General features: G+C 49.0%; 1 protein-coding gene and 1 long non-coding RNA gene across 11 annotated transcripts in view; one reads left to right on the top strand and one right to left on the bottom strand.

Moving 5' to 3' along the window:
* Positions 1-6,633: 6,633 nt before the first annotated feature.
* On the top strand, positions 6,634-15,014 carry LOC108408577 (uncharacterized). Of its 2 annotated transcripts, XR_012120728.1 has the most exons (5): positions 6,638-9,389; positions 10,020-10,131; positions 10,988-11,074; positions 11,474-11,629; positions 11,744-15,014. It is a non-coding gene; the product is annotated as an uncharacterized lncRNA (long non-coding RNA). The 2 variants fall into 2 exon arrangements; XR_001856025.3 differs by having other exon boundaries at positions 6,634-9,389; positions 10,988-11,629.
* Positions 15,015-15,151: 137 nt separating this feature from the next.
* TLN2 (talin 2) overlaps positions 15,152-20,156 on the bottom strand; it is a 440,089-nt gene continuing 435,084 nt past the window's right edge. For all 9 annotated transcript variants that reach the window (XM_073211939.1, XM_073211935.1, XM_073211941.1 and 6 more), the window contains 2 exons: positions 17,569-17,694; positions 15,152-16,030 (listed from right to left, as the gene is read on the bottom strand). In XM_073211939.1, coding sequence (XP_073068040.1) covers positions 15,902-16,030; positions 17,569-17,694 — 255 coding nt within the window. In that variant the 3' untranslated portion in view covers positions 15,152-15,901. The remainder of the gene's footprint in view (positions 16,031-17,568; positions 17,695-20,156) is intronic.

Below are 20,156 nucleotides of genomic sequence, written 5' to 3'. Positions count from 1 at the left end.
CCATGTGGGCAGCCAAGAGGCTGGACAGAAGGATCTGCCGTCCTCATTTCTTACACAGAATGCTGTCAACCTCTCTTACCTTTACCCAGCTACCTAGGGACTTGCTGTTGGTGCCCTGGGATAGTTAACCCAGCTTCTGACTTGATTCAGCCATGTTTCAGTGCCTTCATAGACTAGATAGTGGGCCTGCCACTTAATTTGGTTCTTCTAAGAATAAAGCTTTGGTATCTGTTAGGGCTTTTTGAATGCTGCAGCAGCTTGTGGGCATCCTTCTCTTCATCACTACCAGCCGGGGACCACTTCCCTGCCAGTTCTCCATAATCTTCACCTCCTCTCAGGGAAGTCGAGGCTTGGGGCAAGGGGCAGATGGGGAACACACCAGGATAATCCCCGGGGGTTTCTGAAAGGCTTTCTGGCCCATTCCCAAGAGCAGAGCATGCTAGGAGTTAGAGACCATTTGGATCCATTTAAAAAAGTTCCAGGGGCCCTGCACCAGGTCCAATGGCAGAGGCTGTGCAGTAGAAGTGGCTTCAGAGGTTCACCTGTGCAGTGGGTAGGAAGCAGGACTCCTTCAAGGAAAGGCAAGAAAGACAAACAAGAGTTGATCCAATGATGGAATCCAGGCTAAGAGAAGGAAAAGGGCTGAAGATACAAGAAAGTAAGCAGAGATAAAAAAAAAAAATTACTTAAGGTGCCTGTGTAGCTTGCCATGGCTGCTGTCACAGAGCGCCACAGACTGGGCGGTTTAGCAACAGACATGTGTGCCTCATGGTTCTGGAGGTGGGAGGTCTGAGACCCAGATGTCCGTGGGGGTGGTTTCTCCTGAAGGCCGGGAGGGATGGATCTGTGCCAGGCCTCTCTGCTTGGCTTGTCGATGCTGTCTTCTCCCTGCATCTCTTCATATCATCTTCCCCCTATGCATGTCTCTGTGTCCACATTTCCTCTTTTATAATGAAACCTGTCACATTGGCTTAGGGCCCACCCTAATGGCTTCATTTTTAACTCGGTCACCTCCGTATGGACCCTCTTTCCAAATAAGGTCATATTCTGCAGTACTGGGGGTCAGGATTTCAACATATGAATTTGGTGGGGGAGGGAGGAGACACAATTCAACTCATAATAGTGCTTATGACAAAGAAAAAACTGCACCTATGTCATGATGTCCTTATGTAACAAGCCCTGTGCATATACATAAACCCAGACACCACGCGTGCAGAAAGGAGGGTTGGCCAAATGTTCATCTCTGGGTGGTAGAATTTAATTTTTTATTCGTGTGCTTTCTTACCATTTTAAAACTTTTACTTTGAATGTATATTAGCCATATAATCTGGTAAATATTTTAATAGATAAACGTTTATCAGAAAAAGAGTGAAGGTTACAGAGTCAAGATTGCTGGGGCTCAAATCCTGAGCCTGCCTCTTTGCAGCGGTGTACCTTCGGGTAACTTACTTAACATCTCTGTGCCTCGGTGACCTCATTTGGTAAATGGGAATGGTAATTCGTACCTCATGGGGTTGTCTGAGGGTTGCATTACTTAATTTGTGTAAAGTGCTACAACAGAGAAGACAAAAACATTAGCTGTTGTTCATTTATTGCAGTGATACTTTCAAGCTCTGGGTGCCAAATAGAGACAAGCGTTCAAATAGCCTAATAATGAGTAACACATGGCAAGCCTTCCCATGGGCCAGCTACCATTCTAGACCTTTTACATGGATTTGTGCCTTTGGGTCTCACCATAACCCCTAGACATAGGTACTATTTCTAGTCCTTTTTTTGCAAGTGCGGAAACCACGGCTCAAAGATTATAAAGGGACAGAGAAAGATTTGAACTGGCAGCCTGGTTCTTAGCCATTTTGCTATTCCCCTACCCCCTATACATGCAAAAAGGGTTAGAGCAGGGCTAAGATGATCAGTCTGCCTGGGGCATTACTGTCCTGGCACATCACTTACTGAGGATGAAAAGGCCCAACACTTAGAGAAAGCACTTCAGAGCCCAGAGTGGGGACACCTGTGCCACTGTTTTACCAGCCGGTGTCTCTCAGAAGTGCAAATCTGTAGCTTGGAGTTAGTTGGCGTCAAATGGATTCTTCCATCTCGATTTTCCTGTTACAATGATATTAGCATTTGTGTGTCAAGTCTCAGGTCTACCATCTCATTTCATTCTCAAAAGGAGACTGTGACTCAAGAAAATGAGGCTCAGAGGGGTTTAGAGACCTGCCAAAGGTCACACAGAGAGGAAGGACAGAGCCCAGGCTAGCCTAGAAGTTGAATGCCTGGCTCCTGCAGTCCTCCCCTGGGCCCTGCCCTCTGCTCGGGAGAGTGCAGGCATGGAGGGGTTCTCCTCAGGACAGATAAGCCCCCATGTGTCCAGGGAACCTCTGCCCTGCCCAGCTGCCTCCCTGCCCACCAAGCTCTTGGAGGGCAGGGCCTCTAGCTCTGTGCTTCCCCAGCAAAGGATGCAGTGCCTGGCCCAGTATTCCCAGATGGACAGGGCTGGAGGCGACCTGGAGTCTGCTGGTTTTTAAGGCTTTAAAAAGCAGCAGAACTCTTTTCCAGATGGACTACAACCCCAAAAGCAAAAGCTGGTCGATAAGCAGCTCTGTCGAAGCGGGTATGGGGTCCTGACCTTTAGTTTCCCCTTCACATACTCATGCCCAGGAAGCCCCTGGGAACCTCCAGAAACCTTGGACACCAAGAAAATTCAGTGCAAAAACTACCAATCTAGTCCACTTCCTACCTCTCACAGCTGGGAAGGCTGAGACTCAGAGGTTAGGGGGGCTCCCCATGGACCCCTCCACAGTGTCAGAGACAGGATTCTGAGGACAGGTCCCCAGATCTGAGCCTGTGCTCTTCCCAGTTCCTCCAGCCTCCTAGCTACATGGCAAGTGGTCAGTGTATATTTGTTATATGAATATCTAAACTTCTCTGGAAAATCTTCCGTGACTTTCCCTGGCCTGATAAAACTGCTTACTTGATTCTTGAATTGCTCCCAAGCACAAAGCACGTGCTCCATCAATGGCGCTCTCTAGTCCCCCGATGGCCCTGTTTATCAGGCCCACAGGGCCCCTGGTGAGAACTAAATTTAGTACCAACACTGGAGCAGTGCTACAGCATTGCTCTGTCACGGGGCATCCAAGCTGCAGGTGACCGTCAGGGCCACTTGCACGGGTCCACTTGATCCACCTTTAACACTCCTACCCTGTGCTGACACTGCAGAAACAGATGCAGACAATATTAGCCATCACAAAAGCTGACAACTGTCTGGACTTGCCATTCTCAAGGCTAGGCCCTGTGCTGAGAGCTCCGCAACCACATTCCTCAGCACTCTCGTGGCGACAAGCGACGGAACTCAACTCAGATTGATGTCAGCGGTCAGGTAACAGCCTGGATATGAAAGTTCGTTTAAAAAATGTCCCTAGATTCACAGGGTGTGTATGAGTGGGGAGGGGGATTTGTGCTTTGGGACGGTGTCCAGTGATCAGGGAATCATGGTTATGAAGGGTCTCTTCCAGGCGAGAACTGCTGTGTCCCTCCTGGCCACTGTACTGTGCAGGCACCCTACTATACATATGAGGAAACAGACCAGCTGGCAGAGGGCAGCGCCGGCAGGGGCTCAGATGCCTACACCACACACACTCTTCTCTGCAGCCTGGCCAGGCTTGGGTACTGCCTGCCTGGCCCAGACTGCTCAGGGCTTGCAGGTGCTTGGGGGAAGCCTGCCACGTTGGCAGTCTCTGCATGCCCGAACCACCTCCTTCTGTCACTGTACAAAAGGAATATGGGGCTAATGTGAAATGTTCCTGTGCCAACTTAGAATTTGGATTTACTGAAGGCCTTTGGGGCAAGGGATGGAAGATGCAGGGGTCGGGGATGGAGTTGCTTTCTCTCAGGTTTTCAATGATGAGAAAAATCTCATGCTTTCTGACATGGGAAGAACCCCTGTCGTGGAGTCAGACAAAGCTGGGTTGGAATGCCATTTCTATCCCTTAGCATGCATGCACCTCAGTTAATCTGTAAAATGGAGATAGTACATCCCGCACAGCAGAATTTTTGAGAGTAGAAAATGAGATAGCATATGTGATCTGGTCTAGCAGAGGCTGGCACAGCAGAACTGAATAAATATTTGCTCTTTTTGTCTTAGGCACTAAAGAGTCCGTTTTCACACAGTACAAACTCTATCTGTGGGAATTTAGGAATGGTCACTGAAGGAGCAGTAGATATAAAAAAGTTAGAGACATAATTAAGAAAACCCAATATGCCAAAATTCAAATTTGCAAACCAAATAAAGGTAAATTATTCTCTTTGCAGAAGGATTCTCCTGTTTACAAACAACCAAAACAAACAAACAAAACCCTTAAAACATACACAGAAGCTCTCTTTAAACAGGTTAAATCATCTAGTGATTGTATCTATCCAGACTTTTCAGGAACAGTTTGCTTTGGATAAAGCAAAGAATCAGCAACACCCTGGGCATCTCCAGCTCAGAACTGCCCCAGGTCTGGATCTCCATGTTGGGAGGAGGAAGTTGCTCCTTAGATAAGAGCTAACTATGAGCTTCAAGAATAAAAAAGAGATATTCTCCTTGGAAATTCTGAGCAAAATTGTTCCATCATTCTGATCCTATGGCAGTAAAGATAATGCCATAAAGGGAAGTGTTGGTAAGAGCACAGGCGTGTAGTTCCCAGGAGAAACCATACTCACCAGAGACTCACTTCACTTCTCTGCCAAAAGTGCTGACAGTGCCGTGGCCTGGAGGGAGCTGGGTGACCTTTCTGAGCCTCAGTCTCTGCATCTGTAAAAAGGGCCCAGGACTAATGCACACATCAGATGACACCCGCGATGGTCTCAGCAGGTATCTGGCCATGACTACTGCTCCGGCGTCTGTGCTCTCAGGACACTTGCTCGTGATATTGGCATCTGGCTTCCAAGTTGGTGCCTCGAGCATGGAAGCTCAAGTTTCACCTTAGCAGAATGGGGGCAAGGCTTTGCTCTGAAAGACACTAGGTTTAGCTGGACATGGAGGAGGGGCGATGAGGCCACCAGAGGCAATGTGCCATCTGCAAGGGTGACCCTTTTCAGACCACCTGGAGTAGATGCCCAGGCACCTGCAAGGAGTGGGAATGCCTCTGTGGGGTTCTCAACTGTGGCTGCAGGCCAGACTCATGGAAGCAGCTTTTCAAAAATACAGGTGCTTGGAACTCACCCTAGACAGCCTGAGTATGAGTCCTCGGGCTGTCATTAACCCTGCCCAGGGTAGCCCCAGGTACTTGCGGGCCCAGGAACAGATACTGTGCTCTATGCTGCATTCCCTTCACACACCAGGACCTTCTTATTTCATTTAAGCCTTAAAAACACTGTTTTGTGCCTTGCAAGGTGGTAGATGAGCAGCAAGTATTTCATGAAAGAAATGAGGGCACTAGGCTAAGAGGTGTGGGGAAGCTTGCCCAAGCTCAGCCAGCCAGAAAATAAAGAAAACAAGATTCAGAGGCAGGGCTCTGGACTCCAAAGCCAGTAACATTTGGGCTGGCAATCCACGGCCTGTGGGCCAAATTCAGCCTGCTGCCTGTTTCTGTATAGCCAGGAACCAAGAATGGTCTTTACATTTTTAAAGGTTGTAAAAGACAAAAATAAAAACAAACGCTATGAACAACAGAGGCTGCATGCGGACTGCCAAGCCTAAAATGTTACCATCTGGGGGAAAAGTTTGCCAAACCCTGGTTAAGACTGTGACATATGTCTGCCTCTGCACTCACCCTGGGACAGCCGGTGTTCTGACTTGGGGTCAGTGGTTCCCTCCAAAGCTTCATTGTCAAAAATACCCTTCACAGCAGTTCTGAATCTTTCCTATGACTCAGGTCTTCAAAGTCTTCTGCAATCCTTGTTTGGATGGCTTGGACTCCAGGTGGCAGACACATTTGGATGCATCAGTGTTTGCCAGTGCATCACAGAGCTAAGGGCTTTGCAATTTCTCCTGCCACGTTCTGAGTTGTCCATCAAGGCCCCTCCTTAACACGCGGGGGATGGGACCAGTGGCTGTTCCCCCTTAAATCAAAAGCCAGAACAATGACTGATAGTCCTGTTATATTCACTCTTCTTTGATCCTTGCAAAAATTCTTTGAGGTTGAAGAAAGCGTATTGTTATCCTAACTAAAAGAAAATCTTTATAGGTGAGGCAACTATGGCTCCGAAGAGTATAGCGATGTGCACAAGCACACAAAAGGAATTGGGGCCGCAGTTTGAACGTGGTGGTCTTCCAGTCCTAAACATTGTGCTCCTCTAGGTCCCAGCAGCTTTGGTGGTCATCAGCTCAGTGCTCTGAGCCATTTCTGCCTCAGTAGGGATCTATTCCTTTATTTTGACCTTCTGTTTACTAGTGTCTGTGACAGGGTATTACGCCAAGTTCATGTGAAATCAGAGGAGCCCAATAGTGATGCAAATGATTCTTGTCTTATAGAAGTGCCATGGTTTTGGTAGACTAGATTACAAGCCAAAGATTATAGTTTTGTTGTGTCATAGGGTAATCAATTTGTAAATAATTTAGCAGTCTATTCTAGCCATTCTCTTTTGGTGATGGCTCATATTTTTCTACAGTTTTTTGAATGAATCTCGCCATTCTACTGGTTCCTTCAGGAATAAGTCAAATAAACCTTTGACACATCTGCAATATGTTTGCATGAGAGACATGAATTTTTTGAAAATTATATTTTGACACCCTGATCATGACTGGAAATGAGGATGTCCAGGATTAAATCCAACAAGTTGCATTTATTATCCAGGGAGTTTGAAGACTTTTCTCTTTTTAGGTATATTGATCTGTCAAGAGTTGGCCCAAAGTGGTAGAAAAACTTTGAATGAAAGTTGGTAGAAAAATCTTTGTTTACCTCTTGGCTCCACCACTTCAAAACTGTGTAGCCTTGGGCAAATTGTGTGACTTCTCTTAGTCAGTTTTGTCATGCATACATAAAATGGGGATAATATCATTTGTTTTTATGAAAAATAAGTAACATACAACAGTATGGCATAGTGGTTGAGGGTATAATTCTGAGCCAGGCTGCCTGGGTTCATTTCCTAGATCTGCTCTTTTCTAGCTGTGTGAACTTGGGGAAAGTATTTGACTTTATTGTGTTTCAATTTCCTCATCTATAAAATGGGATTAGTATCTACTTTGCAGGTTTGTTGTGATGATTAAATGAGTCAGCAAACATAAACTTCTTAGAACTGTGGCTGGCATATTGTAAGTCCTTAATGAGTGTTAGCTGACGGAATGAATAGCAATATTTATTGAGCACTGTCAGACACTAAGGATATCCATCATCCGGACCCAGGTGGAGTCGGAGCAGAAGGCCTGTTAACCTATGGAAACAAAGGGTTCCAAGAAATCAAGAAATGTGCCCAAGGTCACCCAGCCAGAACTGGAACCCGGGTTTCAAGATCTCCAGCCCAGATTTGGTCCCCTGCACCAAGCTAAGGAGCTGGACGCTGATGGTGAAGCGCCCGGCTCCATTCACACATGGCCAGCCTCCTCCCTGCCCTAGTCCCCTCTGGAGCTTTCTGTGATTCCCTTCCCCGCGCTGCGATCACTGCTTCTATTTCAATCTGACTTCTCTGGGCAGCCGGAGTAAAAAGCCAGAGCCTGAGCAAAACACGCCTGGTCAAGCACGGTACTATGTGGTCCCAGGAGCAGAAAAGAGGCAGGACTGTCTTACTCCCTCTGGACTTTCCACCCTAGGGTCTCAGCTCCATGCTTGTGGCTCCAGACAAAACTGTTAAGGATTTCCTTGCCAAGGGATGAATAGAAAAAATAAACCTACACCATACCACGTAAGCTACATACCAGACATTCCACGGCTGGTTTGCATTGTAGGTGATTGGCCACAGGCTTCTCTCGCTCACCAGCGGCAGATGTCTGAGAGCTGGGAAGCAGACTGGGGGAGGCGGGAGGGGAGGACCTGGGCTCCAGCTGCTCATCGCAGAGTATGGAAGCATGACTGAGACCTCTGCTGTCCACAGGTATGTCTGTTACCATTTTCCATCCCCATCAAGCAAGCCATACATTGGAATGCAGGCATTACCGACATCACACTCCAGGGCTGCGTCACAGATTCAGTCATTCCAGTATTTATGGAAGACCTACTAGGAGTCTGGTACCATGATAGGCCTACAGGAGAGCACCTAACTTGAAAGTGGAAGAAATGGGGTTTTCTTTGGTCATATTTTCAAGATTGCTTTTAAGGAGGTGTGAGGGAATGAGGAAACAAAATTTTGCCAAGTGCCCCACACGGGGCAAATCCTTGCTGGCCCTTCTCCACAAGGCTGCTGTCTGGGGTCAGTGACAGGGCACTGGCAGCAGGACCAGCTCAGGCTGGCTTAAGCATGGCAGGAATGCACTGGGTTAGGGACTGGGGATTCTGGAAGAATCAGAGTTAGGCTGATCCACAAAGTCACCAAAGAAATGGATTCTTTGATCATCTTCATTCTGCCACCCTCGGGGCAGGTTCTGATCCGAGGCCGGCTCTGCCTGTGGGCAAAAGGGGATCTTCATTCACCACTGATGGGGGAAAGGCTGGTGCTTCCGGCAGACGTTTCCTCCTGGCTCCTTGGCCAGATGAGGCCCGCTCTTGACTTGAGGTCATCGCCCCTAAAATATTGCTTTGGCTGCAAAGGGGTGGGGGAAGTAAAAGTTGGGGAGATGAGTGCCATGTCCAGTATTATGACCCCATAGGCTTGGAAGAGACTTGCTCAAAGCCATATTGATCTGAAGTCCGAAGCCTCCATGTATGTTCTTTTCACTTCATCGTGCTGCCTTAATGAGGCAAGGAAAGGGGAGAAGGGGGGCTGGGGAGTGGAATTTCAGGTGTCCCTTTGAGGCAACGGAGCTGCTGGAGGAAACTGGGTTTATTAAAGAAATCTCCTCCCACCCTGCAGCCCCTTTTCTTCCAGATGCCCTTCACATTCCACTGGGATTGGAGCTACGGGCCCCATGTTACAGGGATCAACTCAGAGCATCCAAGGCCCTTTCAATCTTCCATTAACAGCCCCCTTCCAGCTGCAGCCCATCTTCTGGATTTTGTGGAACAATGGCCAGCATCCTCTGGGCAAGAGGTTTCAGTGTATTTAGGGTCAAGTTGTGTTTCCCTGCAGCCGTGTTAGGAAGGTAACCCTGGGAAAGCAATTTTTAGAGGAACTATTTTAGCAACAGTGGTGCCCTGTGGCATGGTGGGGCCACATGAGGGGTGGGGAAGGAAGGTGGCAGCTATGGTATGTGGTGATGGAGAACAAACTTTTTTCTTTTTGCCTGTTCAAGTTCAAGTCAGCCAGAGTCCAAAATAGGTGATCCCCAGGTCATAAACACTGGTTGCAGATGGCACGGTCTGAAGTTTATCACCCAGGTAATCAACCTTTATTAAATATCTCGTATACATACAGCTTGACTTTAGGTGTTAGCGACACTTCGTGTCAGGATGTGACCCCTGCATATGACTTAGATGAGGTTGCTGCACAGACAAAATATTAGTGATGTTGGAGTGTGCTATGTGTGCTAACGGGCAGTGGAGCTGGATGATAATTCCAACAGGATTTTAGAGCAAGGTTTCTGCTTGCCAATGGGTTTCAGCCCCAGGCAAGTTCACTATGGATTCAATGTGCCCAAAGAAATTGACAGCAAAACGTTCTTTGGGGTGAAAGGGTTTATTACCTGGCTTGTTCTCCTGGCGGGAGGTCCAGCACTAGTGTCTCTGCCTCTGGGCCCCTCTGTCCGCACAGCCGTCCTCTGGGCCTCTCTGCCTGCACAGTCGTCCCACACATCCATCCTCTGGGCCTCTGTCCTCAGCACTGCCACCACTCCAGCCTCTGCTCTGCCCTCCTACAGCCTTGCAGCCCTGCCACCGTGTTGTGCCCAGAGCTCTGGGTGGAGCTCTTTATATAAAGTCAATAGCCATGTATTGCCCACAGGTGTGCAGTGAGCTAGTCAACCAGGGCCAGGTGAGAATCCTGGCCACAGGAACTCTCATTTTATCCAGTTTCCCAGGTCTGATCTTTGGAACAGGAGTAATGTTTTTTACTCCTTTTGGAGACTCCCAATGCATGTGAGAATCCTACAGGCCCTAAGACATGTTAGAGAGCCTTCTTAAGGTATGAACTTTAATGATTTCTTAAATTTGCCCATGAAATGCCCCCTTTTTCCCCCCTCAAGCAGTGTGTGTGCCATGGAACCACACTGCCCCCTGTGGTCAAAAGCAGCCAGCATGCATAACAAGGCAGACAAGTGGTGCAAAGGGCCTTCCTCCCTGTAGCCCAGGATCAGCCCTTGAGGGGCAGAGGTGCTTTGTCAGGGTCCATCTACTCAGCAGACATGGGGCCCTCCCACATGCACACCAGAGAAGGGGACTGTACCCAAACATGGTCCCCATACAAAGTGCCCCTCCATCAGGTGAGGTGATGGGGGAGCTCAAAGGCATGAAGCGTGTGGCCCCGAGGCACAGGGGCAGCTCGCCTGAAGGGTCTGCTGCATCTCTCTGCTTCCCTGTCTCCTCTTGTCCCTCCAGTTTCAGAAGGGGTTGAGAGCCCCTTCTTACTCTGCATTGCCCCGAGCCCCAGGCTACATGATACAGCCTCTGGTGAGGCCAGAAAACATGCCTTCAACATTGGGTCTGGGCTTAACAGAATCAAACTTCTCTCTTAAAAACTGAGCTTTCCTGGGAGAGGACTGATGGACAGGAAGTTCTTATAGGGGCCGCAAGTGTGGGCCTATTCCTGCCCCTCCCAGGTGCCAGCCCCCCAGGGTAGCTCTGCCCCCACTGCAGGTCAGCAGAGGGTCTGGGCCACTCCTCACCTGGGGAGTTCAGGCAGCAACACTGCTGTGACTGCGTCCTGTAAAACCTCACAGTTGAATTTCTTGGTATCATGAGTTACCCTTGAGTCTGGTGTTTTAAACTCAGGATGGAGGGAGTCTCTGCTTTGTTATTCACTAGCTGTATGATTTTAACAGTGATTTGGAGATCCCAGTTCTGCTGTGTGGCCTCAGGCAAGTTACCCAACCTCTCTGTGCCTCAGCCTTGTCATCTATAAAATGAAGGTAAAAGAGTGCCTATGTGTCATGCTTTCCTTGGATGTGGTAGGGATTAAATTAGTGGGTGAGGCAGCAACTGAGGTCAGTGCTGGGCACGAGGTAAGTACACGCTAGGTGTTAGCTGTGCAAGCGCAAACGTCCCCTCCCCTTCAACTACAGCCCGCCCTGACTTCCAGCCCCAGTCTCTCCTGGGGCAGCACGTCCCACTGAGAGGCCCTGGGGCTCAGCTCACGTTAGCTCCCTCAGATGGAAAAACATTTCAACTGGCATGGAGAGCTTCAATCATCATTTTAAGGGGGGAAACAATCCCTTCGTCGTGGGGCATCCCAGAGGCGCACTCCTGGTGGCGGGGCTCATTCTGACATCGCCCTCCTGTGGACTAAACATGCCTCCCATTTTTCTTAGTCTGGTTTCCCCCAAACAAGGCCTCTGGCCAAGCAATCTGCAGGAAGGAGGGGGTGCGATCCCAGGAGGTTGCCCTGCTGCCCCCGCTGTCGGAGGTGAACCTCCCTGGTTTAGAGGGGAGCATGCGCACTCTGCATCCAGCTGCCTCCCAGTCAGGTAAGCGCAGCATCCACAAGGCCGAGCTGCTTGCCAGGAGACCTGCTGCTTCTTTCAGAGAAAATAACTGCATATTCCTACTCAAGGTCTATTTCTTCTTTGAATTTTCTCTAGAGTCAGCAAAGCCCTACGGGACTCAGTGGCGCCCTGCGGCTCTGCCTGACACACACGTGCACTCAGCCCCCTACCCCCCTCCTCCTCTCCCACGTGTCTGAGAACCGGGGGGCAGCCCTCAAGGAGGGATTTCTCACCCAATGACCCACTCTCCTCCTGCCTTCCACCTTCCTCCCGTGGCCACAAGACTTTCACACAGGTCCGTTCCTTTAAAAGTTTATTTCTGGTGAATAAAAAAAAAAAATAATTTATGCGACCAGATCAGTAAAGACATTACGAAATGGGGCAGAGCTTAACTTTTGCTCCTGGGCTGTGCAGCGTGGCGGGACGGCTGCTGAGTGAAACCCAGCCGTGCGGGGCTTTGTGGAACCAGGGGATGTCAACGCAGTGACTCACACACATGCTTCTGGGAGGGCTGGGGGTGGGCTCAGAGGAAGGCCAAACCCCAACTTCTTTTGCAGAAATGTCTCTTCAGAGTGTTTTTTTAAATCAGGCAACAGAAGCGCTGTCACATGCTTGTTCCTAATGACCACAAACACACCATACCAGGCAGGCTCAGAAAGACAGGGACGCAGTGCCCAGCCCCCTCAGGGTGGAGCTCGGGAACCCCGCGGGGAAGACGGCCTCCCCCAGAGCCACCTCCTGAGGCCAGCACCTGGAGGAGACTGGAGGTGGGTGCCGAGCGCGAGCACAGCTGTCAGGACCCGACAGCCTCTGGGCCTGAGCGAACATCTTCCTCCAACTCCTCGGGTCCCCAGTAAGGCTCTCAGAGGCAGCTGCCCCCTCGGGCCGTGGAGGGCATGCTTCCTCCAGGAGGCTGAGAGGCGAACATGCTGGTCGTCTGTGCTGGGGCCTTAAGGCCAGAATCCCCAGGGACCCTGCAGGAGCCCAGAATCTCAGAGCTGGGGGACACTTTGGGGTTCACTGTATCAAGGACGAAATAGGCCTGTTAGTGGGAGGCGCTCGGGTCCCCTAAGATGCAGACTGCTGCTGGCTCACCACCACTGCCTGCTGCCTGGTGTCCCCTGAGGCTTTGGTTCTGGGGTCATTTTGGTAGTGGGGTTCACTCGGGGTTGGCAAATTTTGGTCATAATATTTTGATAAATTATAATAGGCTTTGGTTGCCTGTAAACTCACTGATGAAACACCCAGAAAGCAAGCAGGGAAAGCCTATGAAAAGCCGCAGGGGATTTTCTGTGATAAAGCACATGCCACAGCTCAGGTCAGCTCATCCCTCAAGGCCACGGTGCTCCTCTGCAGGTGGTCTGAGGGCCATGACACCCAACAGGAGGGCCACCCAGTACTCAAGCTACCTGTGTGTACTGACCACCAGGTCTGCACCTGACTTAACGCCAGCAGAGTTTAAACAAATGTAGCTTTAGCATCTTTACCCAGAGATTTTTGAAAGGCAGAACCAAGCAAAATCCAAACTCCCAACTCATCCAGATCAGACTCCTTTTTTGACCTTCAGAGATAGCAATTTCTGTCCACAGGATCAGCCCAAGGCTTCAAAGCCCAGCGTTAGCTCCCCTCGGGAGCACATCTCCACATATCACCTGCTCTGGCTTCTCAGAGAGATGCATCTCTATGCTCTAGGCCAGGGACCACTGTCCCCTGAAACCATCCTCCTCTTAGATGCTCTGCAATGAAAGCTCACATCCCAAAACGGACCTCATACCTGCCTTGGAAGACCCGGAAGCCCTCCTCAGGGCCATGGGGGACCCCTGCAGCAGCTCCTACTGAATAACGCTCAGATGCAGCACGGCCTATGGCCGCTTCCCGAGATGAGACCAGGCCAGTGTGAGGCCACACAGACGCATATGCTGAGGGGATGGGGGAGGGGGGCAAAAGAAAAGCTGGCACCACACCAGCTGGTAACTGGGGACCTACCCCCAAAGCTCCTAGCAGCACAACACTCCAGGCAGAAGGACATTATAAAGGTCCCACAAAAATATGTTCAGGCCTGTTCTTTGAAGTATAAAGGACAGGTTCCATTCAGCCTGTCTCTCGCGGTTTTTTTCTGGTATCAAATGCAGTAGAGTTTCTAAATGACTCTGAGGCAGGGACAGAAAACTCACTGCCTGCCTCTGCCAGGCTCCTGGGATGCCAGGAAGTGACAAGGGACAGGCGGAGGGGAGGAACGGCAACCACAGTCTGGAAAAGGGGGTGGGTGGGAGGGTGGGCTATAGTGGGGCTCCCGAGTCCTGCTAGGTGAGGCCAGCAGCACATCGTGACGCTGAGCCTATATGCCTGACTCTTAAGAGCCTTAGAAAGCAGCCTGAGCCTGTCTGTGGAGTATTTCTCCATCCATGGGGCCTTCAGTTTTCATCCTGAAGTCTGAGGGGTACAGCCCAGGGCAGGGATGAAAAGCTGTTCTAGCTACACTCAAAGAAGGTGAGGCAGGAGTATGTCAGCTTCTCCCTGAGAGGCCAGGGCCCCACCAGCAACCTCCCGTTCAGAGCTGGTGCCTACAGTCCCAGCTTCCTACACACACTCTCCCCTTGCTTTACATTTACACTGTCTTGGCTTCCAGACTTCCTTTTGTCTGGAAAAAAAATAATCCTATGTGTGGCCCTTATAAGGCTCATATATGGGAAACTGTCAGAAGTTTTATTGTATGTTAAAACCATGACATGGGTTAGAGACTGCTAAAGCAGGACCACTGGGCAAGGTCGCAAGGTCTAGAGGTGACACCTTTTGAGGACCAAAGCGTCGACGTTTACTCGGGGCGGAACTGTGAAACTACACCGTGACAAAAATACCAGACATGACACATGGTGCTGCAGAGAAGCGGAGGGTGGCCTTCAACAGTTATCACCTTGGAAACCACGTGCCTCCATGACCACTGTCTTCCCACCACAAATTCTGTCAAAGATACCTGCTCCCCAGCATTGCACTCTATCACGAAGCCCATCATCCTTCATGTGCTGCCTTGAGTAAAGGCTGTTTAAAGGTAAATTCAAGGTCTTCAAATGCCCTTCCATGGAGAGGGAGGGGGCTCTGAAGAGGTGGCGGGGGGACAAATAGGAAATCTGGCAGAGTGGCATCCAGAAGATGGACTCTTATACCATGTTTTTCCACTTATAAGATGTAATAATAAGCAAAACTATCCCGTGAAAGGTTCTGACTGATTTCAGGATGTACCTAGGCTTTAGGAATATTAAGACATAGGAGAAATGTCCATCTGGGGATGGAGGACATGTGATAGATGCTTTCCAATTCCGAATCTGACCATTTTGAAAGCAGAGGAGCCGATGTGGGACCTGGAAGATGGAGTCACCAGGGAACTGCTTTATCCCACCTGAATCCCCACCGCAAATGCTTAGGAGGGGATGCTGTGTTGACTGTCATCTGGGGACACAGGTTTGTATGGGGCAATCTGCATGAATTGAAACAGCCTCCGCAGAGTAAGGAGCCCACACATTTTATTACAGCCCCCGCTCACCAAGCCTGACAGTTCCCCATACCTCTGCCCTTCGAATTATGGAGGAAAAAAATAACCGTTCCATTTTCTGGGCTGCAGAATACAAGATGGGTCTAGATTGTACAAGGAGCTTACACACAGAGGCAAGAAAGCGTGCAAACAGGAGCAGGAATTCTTCACCCTCTGGGCCGAGCCAGTGCCCAAGACACAGAAGGATGACCCGGGTCGCCCTCCTGAAGTCCACACTGGTTTATGTTTCTGACTTTGATTAACTGTGTCCAACTCCAACTTCCATCTTCTCCGGAGAGGGAGAAGAATACCCATGACATCAGTGATTTCCCCAGAGCCATTATTTTTGTTTCCAATTAAAATTTCACAAAAGGCCCAGGAGGAGGCCTAGAGAAAGACCAACAAAAGCAAAAGTGTCTGAGAACGACATAATACTGACTTCTCTTTTTTGGTAACAGTTCACGAAACGTGTGCCCCTCTCTCCTGAGATATGGTGAGGCATGAGGGAGGCGGCGTAGGAGCTGTGGGTGGGACTCTGTACCGTGTGACATCACGATCATGCAGCCGGTGCCCAGCAGGACAGAGATGTGAGAATGAGCACGCGGGGCTCTGGTCTGGCCCCAGGGAGAGGCAGGCAGGGAGCTTCCGGGTCACGCCCCGCCTTCTGGGACCACCGTCCAGTTCTGCAGAGCAGGCCCCCAGAGCCTGCCACCTGGGCCCCGGACTTAGCCTTCATCCTCCCTCAGCTCCGTGGGTAGGAATTTATACTGCTGTTGGCGGATCTGGGCCAGTTTTTTCCTTGCTTCTTCCAGTTCTCGCTCTTTCTTCAGCATTTCTTCCTGGGCCGCGATGATCTAGAAGGAAAGCAACAAGTTGGATGGATTGAAAACTTGCCAGGAGGCTGCCCCCGCCCTCTGTTGCTTTCCTCAGGAACTTCCACAGCCTCGACTGCAGGAAGTCACAGCAGGGCCTGGGAATAAGTATTTTTAGCTGGGGAGACTAGCCTCTGGGCCAGTGTGGTTTTGAGACCAATGGCCCAGTTGACCCAAGAAAATACACTGACTTCTGGCCACTGACTTAATAGCAAACACCTCCTGCATCCCTACTGGCACTGGGCCCCAGTGGAAGCACTGAACATGGAGTGCCATCGTCTTCATGGCAACGCGGTGAAGTGTGCCCCAGCGAGTGTCCATTTTCCCAGGGAGGAATCTGAAGCTGAGAGGTTTGGGTCTTTCTTCCCTGAAGTGCCTCAGCGAGTGGAGCAGGGCCCGGCTCAGGTATTCCTGAAGCTAAAGCTGGGATCCTTAACCACTAGGTGGCTTTCATATATTTATTTTATGCTTCTAAGGTATGGTCTGAGGAGTGTTAGTTAATAGCTACCCTGAGAAAGGGTAAGTTTTGTTCAAGAAAGCCAAGCCACGGGATTTCGTTCCGTGGGCCTTTGGCAGAGCCTTCGTACTAGAGGCTACTGATCACTGATGCTCTGAGGTGGAGGTTCAGAGTGTAGTATTTCCTGGACTTATTTGATCAGAGACTCTTCTTCATTAAACTTCTCCTGGAATTAGTGTGTCAAGAGGTAGATTCTGGTCAAAATGTATCCAGTATATTTGCAAACCCAGGGAGTGGTTCATGAAGAGCTAAGGCAGGTGTGGGTAGAAGTAACTTCAGTAATGGGGCCTCACAGTGCTCCCGGTGCTGAGGAGAAAACCAGTCTCATATAATGACTTTATATCAACACAGACCCAAAACTGCAGGCCTGATTTCCTGAAGTTTCCTTCTCACTCCCATGTCTAAGAATGCAATTGTGCATAAGTCAGAATCCTATCTACTCCTATCAAAGTTCTGGGAAAGGGACACCATCCATTCTCTCTGTGGGGCCAAATATCTGGAGTAGGTAGTAGCTCTAAATGCATTACTTAAATGATAATATTGCTGTCTTGCCATTTATCTTCTTCCCCTTTCCTAACAGAATCCTTGATTTTTAGTTAGGCATATGGCTACTCAGAAAAGAATACTACATTTCCCAGCCTCCTTTGCAGCTAGGTTGGCTTTGTGACTAAGTGCTGACCAAGGGTACTTGAGAGGAAGGGATGCATGCACTCCAGGGTCATGCCCACCCCTTTTGCCTCTCCCCCTGCTCGCTGGAAAGCCAAGGTGGTTACTGAGCCATCTGAGACCAAGTAGCCGAGGGGGCAACATCTTGGGGATGGCGGAGTAAAGAGGCAGAGGAGCCTGGGTCTCACACAAAAGGAAGCCACACCATCCCTAGATTCTGCAACCCAGACTGTTTCATGAGAGAGAAGCTTCCATCTTGTGTAAGTCGCTGTTACTTTGCGTGTCTGATGTAACACACTGCCCATCTGGGGAGTAAACACTGGATTCAAGCACAAACCTGAGCAATGCCCCCTACAAACTTGGTTTTCACTACGACATCATCATCATCAGCTTTGCCAAATGCTGCCTTCTGGGCTGCACGAACGAGATTGTCTGAGGCTCTTTTCACAGCATTTCCTGCCACCTGAAGTGGGCAGAAAAACATTGTATCATTAGAAACCGCCATTTGGATCCAGCAAGAACAGACATGAAGGTGCAGTTCATGAGACTATGACTCCATTTATCATCCAGTTATAACTAGAAGTTCTCTCTAGTTAGTATCCTCTGTCTGTGCATCCATCCATCCACTGATTCTACCAACTTTGGTATCTACCTAATCTTAGGTCATTCACAGAGGAGTGAGACATTACTTTTGAGGGAAATTACAATTACGAAAACAAATTACTGCAGCAATGTGTTATGTGTGTGAACCCGCAAGGGGCTGCGTCCTTGGTCTAGAAAACCACCTTTCCCTGCCCTATCCAATTTAGACATACTTAGTGAAGACCTGACTCAGACCTCACTTTTTCTGTCTGCCTTGGCTCTCGAGCCGACACCCTCCCCCAGTGCTCCTGCAGTGCTCTGTGCTGGCTTCCTTGAAGCCCTTACCACACTTGTGGTTGCGTCTGTCCTTCTTGGACAGTAACTTGAGACGGGCTGTGACCTGAATCTCTGCATCCCTAGCACTTGGCACAGTGGTGGTCCAGGTTGGTGCCCACTGAATGCTTTGTGAGGGAATGAAGGGCTATGAGAGCACAGCCTACCCAAGCACGGGAGGGCGGGCCAGCCCCACAGTAAACAGGGTCTTTACAGACCGACTTCTAGAGTCACAGCTGGGCTTTAAGCCAAGTGTTCAAGAATGAGACAATTGCTAGGGACAGGTGAAAAAATAAAAAAAGCTTTTCAAAGTGAAGTCTAGATCTTTAGAAAGGGTTGCAGCCCATACTAGTTTACGCTGAATGACAGGAAGCATAGCCCTGGGACCTGTCCTCACTCCGAGGTTTGGTATTTTTCCCTAATGGTTGTCAAGGGCTCATTAGACTTCCCGTACTTCTCGCCTAGGCCTCCTTACAGTCAAGGATGTGCACTTGGGGCTAAGCCGTAAGAACATTAAAAGTTTTTTCAAAGTTAACTGGCTCATCTGGTTGGTGATCTACAGTGACCAGTGGGGACGTGGTCACTTCATGAGGGCCTGCACAAGAAGGGAAGGGGAAGCCAATTAATATTTGTCAAGTAGTCATCCTGGGCTCATTTCAAAACAGCTTTATGAGGTCAGAAGCCATTAGTTCACCTTTCAGAAACTGAGGTTGAGTAACTTCTCTAAGATCCTGCAGCTAGTAAGTGATAGAGCAGGGACTTGAACACAGACCTGTCTAGCCCCAGAGAACCTCCGGGTCACTGTAAAGGACTCAGGCATGGGACCAGTTGGCCCTTGAGAGGGACCAGTTAAACCAGTAACAATGATAACGATAACAGGAGCGATGCTACGTTGTATCTGTGTAAATCCTTGGGACTTACAAAAGCACTTTTACATTTCCTGACCCTCATTAGAGCCAGTGCACGTATCTCTATCCACAAGTTACAGACGAGGTGGGCCACAGCTTGGACAGTTCTGATTTGAGTAAGATCATGCACTTCATACATGCCAAAGGTAGGACTGGTACCCAGGCCTCTGTACCTCAGTATATTTTTCTCAGAAGTGTCCCCAAAACCCATGAACTTCACATCAGAAACATGCAGCCCCACTCCCCCTGGGTTTATCCCAGAAGTCAAATGCAGGAATGGGAGGTGAGTGCCAGGGAGGGCCAGACAACACATACGCATTGGATTTTCAGAATAAAATGAGAATTCTGAGTTCTGGTGGCATTATTCAAATATTTCTTGCCATTTATGATTTTATTCATGACTATACAAATATTTTTAGCAACATAAACAATCTGCACTTTAACACTTACAATGAAAATTTAGAAAACTGGAAACAATGTTGAAAGTATAGGGAATTTCTGGCATAATCAGTGGATTTAATAGCATGCAATCATTAAAAATGAGACTCATGGAGAATGGACAAGTTAGCTTTGCACAGAGAAATTATGAAGCCTTTTCTTCAAGGAAAAGTCATGTATGATAAAATGTTAAGTGAGAAAAAGCAGAATGTCTCTTGCTAAAATTACAGCTAGACATGATTATTTTGTATATAGATAAGGAGGAGAACAAATGGTAACATTTGGCACTGGAAGATATCAAGGCTATATGATTTTTTTCATTTAAACATTTCCTTCATTGAGTTTAAAATTCTTCTATAATAGAAATATTCAGGAAAATATATATGCACTGGGATGGACTTGACTGTCACCTTTAAAGGCATGTTCTTTGGTATCTGGAAACCTTAGCAACAGTCTCATGAATTCCTCAGTCCTTCCTTAGCGAACAGTGATTGAGGGCATCCATTGAATAGGTACCACCTCAGGTGTGAGAGATGCAAAGATAAAAGATGTGGTGCCTGTGTCTAAGTAGCTCCTATCGTGTCAAAGACAGCTACAAGGATAAATGTGGTGGTACCAGGTGACAGGAACTATACGAGGGGTCTAGCCAGGGGCTCTGGCAGGA

The sequence above is a fragment of the Manis javanica genome, chromosome 8 (genome assembly GCF_040802235.1).
Source record: "Manis javanica isolate MJ-LG chromosome 8, MJ_LKY, whole genome shotgun sequence".
Taxonomy (NCBI): domain Eukaryota; kingdom Metazoa; phylum Chordata; class Mammalia; order Pholidota; family Manidae; genus Manis; species Manis javanica.
Note: the sequence above shows the minus strand (reverse complement) of the source record. Positions and strands in the feature narration are given on the sequence as shown.